Source organism: Rhinopithecus roxellana, chromosome 10 (genome assembly GCF_007565055.1).
Source record: "Rhinopithecus roxellana isolate Shanxi Qingling chromosome 10, ASM756505v1, whole genome shotgun sequence".
Taxonomy (NCBI): Eukaryota; Metazoa; Chordata; class Mammalia; order Primates; family Cercopithecidae; genus Rhinopithecus; species Rhinopithecus roxellana.
In genome coordinates, this window is record NC_044558.1 from 58685775 (window position 1) to 58692281 (window position 6507).

Sequence of the window (6507 nt, forward strand, 5' to 3'; positions counted from 1 at the left end):
TATAGAGCTTATTTCGACACCAAATATATTGGGACACCAAAATATAAGAAATAGATATCAAAAACAGGACTGCTTGAAGACTAAATAGACATTTGTTCATTTTAATTAGTATGTAAATTTTAACATATAAAAAAACTTTTTGGGTTTTTTTTAAGGTCCTATTATTTAGATATTAATATTGAATTATTTGTTGAAGACATAATATGACTTCTGGAATTTGCTTTCAAACAATTTAGAATGGAAGAGGAAATTGGGTTGAAGTATGAAAGAAATTAGGTGGGCCATGAGTTAATCATCATGGAAGCAGGTGACAGGTATATACAGGCCCATTGCAGTGTTCTGCTTCTCTACCTGTTTAAAATTGCAGCTAAAAGGTAAAACAATTATGGGGAAACGGTAATATTTCTGTTAAGCCATTTGCAATACAGTGAGTGTGATCTCCAATATCTCTGCTGGAAGAAAGTCAGACTGGGAAGAGGAGAACACTCGGGGCATGTTGACAAACAGCCTAGCATGCAGAACCTTTGCTAGAGACAGTGACTAACTCCAGCTTCATGAACTGAGAATGTTCTTATTGTGCTGAGATCTCGAGTCAAAGCTGGAGGCAGGAACATTTTCCCTGACTAAAGGAAGAGAAAAATGCAATCTCAGTATTTCCTAACTTTTGTAATAATGCAGGTGTGATCTCACTCTTTGTAAAGCCCAGCCCTTCCCCACCTGCAAGCTCACCTTCCAGGACTGGACCCAGCCCATGCTCTCCATATATAAGCTGCTGCTGGAGGCCTATTCCTTGTCCTGCTTCTCTTCCCTCTCGCCTCCAGCCTCTAACGCTCTCCACAGCCCTCTCATCTCCTGGAACCATGGCCAGCACATCCACCACCATCAGGAGCCACAGCAGCAGCCGCAGGGGCTTCAGTGCCGGCTCAGCCAGGCTCCCTGGGGTCAGCCGCTCTGGCTTCAGCAGCAGTCTCCGTGTCCCGCTCCAGGGGCAGTGGTGGCCTGGGTGGCGCATGTGGAGGAGCTGGCTTTGGCAGCCGCAGCCTGTATGGCCTGGGGGGCTCCAAGAGGATCTCCATTGGAGGCGGCAGCTGTGCCATCAGTGGCGGCTATGGCAACAGAGCCGGAGGCAGCTATGGCTTTGGTGGCGCCGGGAGTGGATTTGGTTTCGGTGGTGGAGCCGGCATTGGCTTTGGTCTGGGTGGTGGAGCCGGCCTTGCTGGTGGCTTTGGGGGACCTGGCTTCCCTGTGTGCCCCCCTGGAGGCATCCAAGAGGTCACCGTCAACCAGAGTCTCCTGACTCCCCTCAACCTGCAAATCGACCCCGCCATCCAGCGGGTGCGGGCCGAGGAGCGCGAGCAGATCAAGACCCTCAACAACAAGTTCGCCTCCTTCATCGACAAGGTGAGCCAGGGCCATGCCTTCCACGGGGCACTTCAGTGTCCCCAGACCAGAAGAGGAGCACATTCCTGCCGGGCAGACCTAGGAGGGAGGGAGAAGGGGACTCAGCCCAGCTCTGCAGAGAGTGCACGTGGCTTCCGGTGCACAGCTGGCAGCAGGAATGGGTATCACTCCCATCTGGGATCTCCAGATTGGTTCTCACTCCTGCCTAGAGAGAGGCACAACTTTTCATAACCCTGAAGCACAGATGAGGCCATCAGAGAGTGGAGTAGGTTAACTCTTCCCTCTAAAGTGTCTAAGAGATTACAAAGCAAATGCCAGGAGTATATGGGCTGGTAAATTACACTCTGAGGTCTGAGTAAGAGGAAATCATTTAGAAAGAAAAGGAAAAGATAATCTGGCTGGATTAAGAAAAAAAAAGGATATAGAAACAACTATAAAACCTGGAGAAATGCTAATTAATTTTAAAAACAGAAAATGACCTTAACATCAGAATATTTGAGAGGAGACACCACACTAAATGGGAAAGTAGCCTGGAATCTAATCATAAGGCAACATCTAATATTCCTCCTAACTGAGGTCCTATCACTAATAAAACTGTACAATATATCAGGTAAATAGTATTTTTAAACTAGATTTGTGACTGTGTTTGGAAAGAGAAAAAGAAGAAATGTTGAAACTGACTGATATAATCAATAGCTTACAGCATGAGAACACACACTTCAATGGTCCGTGGGACAATTTCTCTAGTGAGATTGGTGGGGTGCAAAGGAGAAGGGGTTGGGGGAGCAGAGCCCAGAATGAGCCTCTCTACATGCACTGCAGTAGCCCAGCACCATGGGGACCTCCTGGACCTGCCAGGAAACCAGATATCAGACACTTTTTCTTCCTTCCTTTGCCTGGAAAATGACCATCTTGCTTCCCCTCCAGGTACGGTTCCTGGAGCAGCAGAACAAGGTTCTGGACACCAAGTGGACCCTGCTGCAGGAGCAGGGCACCAAGACCGTGAGGCAGAATCTGGAGCCGTTGTTCGAGCAGTACATCAACAATCTCAGGAGGCAGCTGGACAGTATCGTCGGGGAACGGGGCCGCCTGGACTCAGAGCTGAGAAACATGCAGGACCTGGTGGAGGACCTCAAGAACAAGTGAGGACTCAGTTTCCTGCAGCACACACTTCAAGACTATTGGGTGACCAGGGCCAGATGGGGGTGGGATTCCTAACAACCCATGTCCATGGAAATGGAAAGCACAAATTAGTCCCTAGGCGCAAACCTGCAAGAACCACAAATGGTTATGGGAGGATAGGGAGATCAAAGAAGTGACAAATTTAGGAGAAGCAAAAATCATCCCTTAGGTACTCTGTGGCAGGAAAGCTCAATTAGAATATATTCCATTTGGGAAAATGTTGGATCCCAGGCTGCTTTTCTGTTTCATCCTACCCACTGGCTCAAATATATCCCATGCCTTTCTTCCTGCAGATATGAGGATGAAATCAACAAACGCACAACAGCAGAGAATGAATTTGTGACTCTGAAGAAGGTGAGCAGATGAAGCCGGGGGTTCAAATTCACTTAGAAGGACAGAAGTGGCTCTGTGTCGTCGCTTACCTGGGAGAGGAGAATCGGTAGGGGGACTAGAAGATGGGTAGATTGGGAAGGTGCACTCAGGCAACTCCAGGTTATTGGCTCTTTCCCCAGGACGTGGATGCTGCCTACATGAACAAGGTTGAACTGCAAGCCAAGGCAGACACTCTCACAGACGAGATCAACTTCCTGAGAGCCTTGTATGAAGCAGTAAGCGTCTCCACCATCCTTCTGTTTACTCTGATGGGGTCTGCAAAGGGGAGAAGATGTATAGGGCTGGGTATCTCTGTAAACGTCATAAGTGAAGTTGATCTTATGACCTTTTGTTCTGCAGGAGTTGTCCCAGATGCAGACCCACATCTCAGACACATCTGTGGTGCTGTCCATGGACAACAACCGCAACCTGGACCTGGACAGCATTATCGCCGAGGTCAAGGCCCAATATGAGGAGATTGCTCAGAGAAGCCGGGCTGAGGCCGAGTCCTGGTACCAGAGCAAGGTGAGCAGGGTGTGGGCAGCCGCTGAGGAATCTCTGTGTCCAGCTCTGAATACCAGAGAACTGCAGACTTCATTGGAGACATCCCCTTACAGGAAGCCAGGGTCCTCTCACAGGACGTACACCTGCACTATTAGAGTAGACATTTGCGGAACTTACACCCAAGTCAAGAAGGAAAAAGAACCCAATGCAGGAGGAAAACTACCATAGACAATGACATAGTCATCTCTGCATTTAGCTTCATCCTGATTGCTGACTTTTAGAAAATGGTACAGAACATTTCTACTCCCTAAGGAAATTAGGCAGATAGTGGTGCCACAATGAGGATGGTCTGTGACTCCAGTGTTTAGTATCCACCCACCACATAACATCAGCTTTTCCTCAAGTTTCTTGGGGAGAAGCCATTAGGTCCACTTCATGACATGCATGATACACAAGTGAAAGTCATCGCTTGCCAGGTAAGAACCCATAGACACTGTCTCTCTCTCCACCTCTGGGCTGCAGTACGAGGAGCTGCAGGTCACAGCGGGCAGACATGGGGATGACCTGCGCAACACCAAGCAGGAGATTGCTGAGATCAACCGCATGATCCAGAGGCTGAGATCTGAGATCGACCACGTCAAGAAACAGGTATAGTGAGGGACAATGGAGGAGAAAAGCATCATTTTTTTTAATTAGGTCATGAGGCACCAGTCAACCATCATGTAGTAAAATTCTTTGGGAATTGAGTGATAAGCAGAGAAGGAAAGACATGCAGTTCCTAAGCTCAGTGAGAACACTCTGGCTCAGAGACATGGATCACACCCAAGGACATGAAAAAATTACCTGGGCAGAAGCACTCTCACCTGGTCACAGATGTAAAAGTATAGTCTAGAGGCATTGGAAGGGCTTATGTAAGAAGACTGATTGACTTTGGAATTGCAAAGGACCAATTTGGGTGAGGTGTCAGGTCAGAAAGCATGAGTAACATTGCTGCAAATCTGCTCAAGGTTCACGGTGAAAAAGAAAGTGAAACCAGGGCCATGAGGAAGGAAAACATGGCCCAAGCAGGTGAGAGAATGGAGGCAGGAGGAAGGCAAGGTCTCAACAGCTTCATGTGAAAACTCATCACCTCAGTTGACAATGTTTGTAAATTATTGTGGCATCCATACAAAATCATCAAAAATGGTTTTGGTTTTGCTTTGGAGACAACACTTAATGTCCTTGGTCTTGTGTCCACTCTGGCATCTTCCATGGGTCATCATCCACATCTTTAGGCAGGGGAGTTAACACAAAGGGGCACAGGATTTTATCATCTGACTCCAGACGTAAAAAGTTTGAAGATAGTAAAAAGACTAGACAGGAAGTGTCAGAGCTCATTTACCATCAATTCTGGGTTCCTGGTACCTTCTTCGCTGGAAAGGAACCAGCCAGGTTTAGTCTCCTCTGGAAGACCAGATGACAAGTTCTTTCCATTCCTTTCCCCTCTTAGTGTGCCAACCTGCAGGCTGCCATTGCTGATGCTGAGCAGCGTGGGGAGATGGCACTCAAGGATGCCAAGAACAAGTTGGAAGGGCTGGAGGACGCCCTGCAGAAGGCCAAGCAGGACCTGGCCCGGCTGCTGAAGGAGTACCAGGAGCTGATGAATGTCAAGCTGGCCCTGGACGTGGAGATTGCCACCTACCGCAAGCTGCTGGAGGGCGAGGAGTGCAGGTGGGTAACTGATGCGACTTCCTCCCACAGCTGAGTCCATCTTCAATGTTCCTGGCACTGAGCACAACTTTAAGGTGCACTGCCCAAGACCATAATTGCTCTTCTTGGGAGAAAACCAAAAGTTTTCCCGTAGACTCTTCCACCCACCAAGGCTTCCCATGCTCCTCCGGGGAAGGGCTCTCTGAGGTCTCACCCTCCCTGTGTTTCTCCCCACAGGCTGAATGGCGAAGGCGTTGGACAAGTCAACATCTGTAAGTACCTTTGCTTGCCTTCCTCCCCTGCCCTTGCACTCTTCTGACTGGGCTCAGGCTGACAGGATGAGCTCATCGTGGCTTCTTGTGTCCTTGTCCCCCTCCCCACCACAGCTGTGGTGCAGTCCACCGTCTCCAGTGGCTATGGTGGTGCCAGCGGTGTCGGCAGTGGCTTAGGCCTGGGTGGAGGAAGCAGCTACTCCTATGGCAGTGGTCTTGGCGTTGGAGGTGGCTTCAGTTCCAGCAGCGGCAGAGCCATTGGGGGTGGCCTCAGCTCTGTTGGAGGCGGCAGTTCCACCATCAAGTACACCACCACCTCCTCCTCCAGCAGGAAGAGCTACAAGCCCTGAAGTGCTGCCGCCAGCTCTCGGTCCAACAGTCCTCAGGCCCCTCTCTGGCTGCAGAGCCCTCTCCTCAGGTTGCTTGTCCTCCCCTGGCCTCCAGTCTCCCCTGCCCTCCCAGGCAGAGCTGAGATGCCCTCACTTTTCTTCTCATCAGTAACTGTTCCACTGAGCTCCTGTTGCTCACCATCAGGTCAACAGTTATCATCACTCAGACATGCAAGTGTCCTTCTTATGCTCCCATATTATTACAGGTATCTGAGTCTGCCATAATTCTGAGAAGAAAATGACCCATACCCCCATGAGAACTGAAACTCAGTCTAAGTCCAGCTGCAGACAAGGAGTCCTCTCTTTAATTGCTAACCATTATAGCTACACTCAGGAGTTCCCATCTGACAAATCAGTTGTCCTGATCTTCTCTTGCAGTGTTCCTGAATGGCGTGCGATGTACCCTCTGATTCAGTCTGCATTCCTGCACTGCCTTCTGTGCTCTCTTTGCCTTCTTTCGTTCTGTTGAATAAAACAGATTGAGAATGTGAACATGTTGTGTTAGATTGCATTGCTGACCACATCCTGGTTTAGAAACATTCTCACCACACAAATGGTTTCTCATCTTTGGGGAACTGCTCCTCTCCCCACTGACAAGTCATCATGGAGGATGAGTCAGGAGCTCCTCCTCCACAGCCTACTCCATCAGTCAGCATTAAGTGATTCTGTCGCACTCTCTGGTGGACAATCACCAACTA

General features: G+C 49.1%; 1 protein-coding gene across 1 annotated transcript; it reads left to right on the forward strand.

Annotated features, from left to right (window-relative positions):
- The first annotated feature begins 799 nt into the window (after positions 1-799).
- On the forward strand, positions 800-6301 carry LOC104670632 (keratin, type II cytoskeletal 6C). The gene is given in 10 exon segments (XM_030939403.1): positions 800-965; positions 967-1401; positions 2329-2543; positions 2877-2937; positions 3096-3191; positions 3316-3480; positions 3982-4107; positions 4949-5169; positions 5386-5420; positions 5535-6301. Coding segments are annotated over 10 exon segments (1695 nt in total). The 5' UTR covers positions 800-860; the 3' UTR covers positions 5771-6301.
- The last annotated feature ends 206 nt before the right edge of the window (positions 6302-6507 follow it).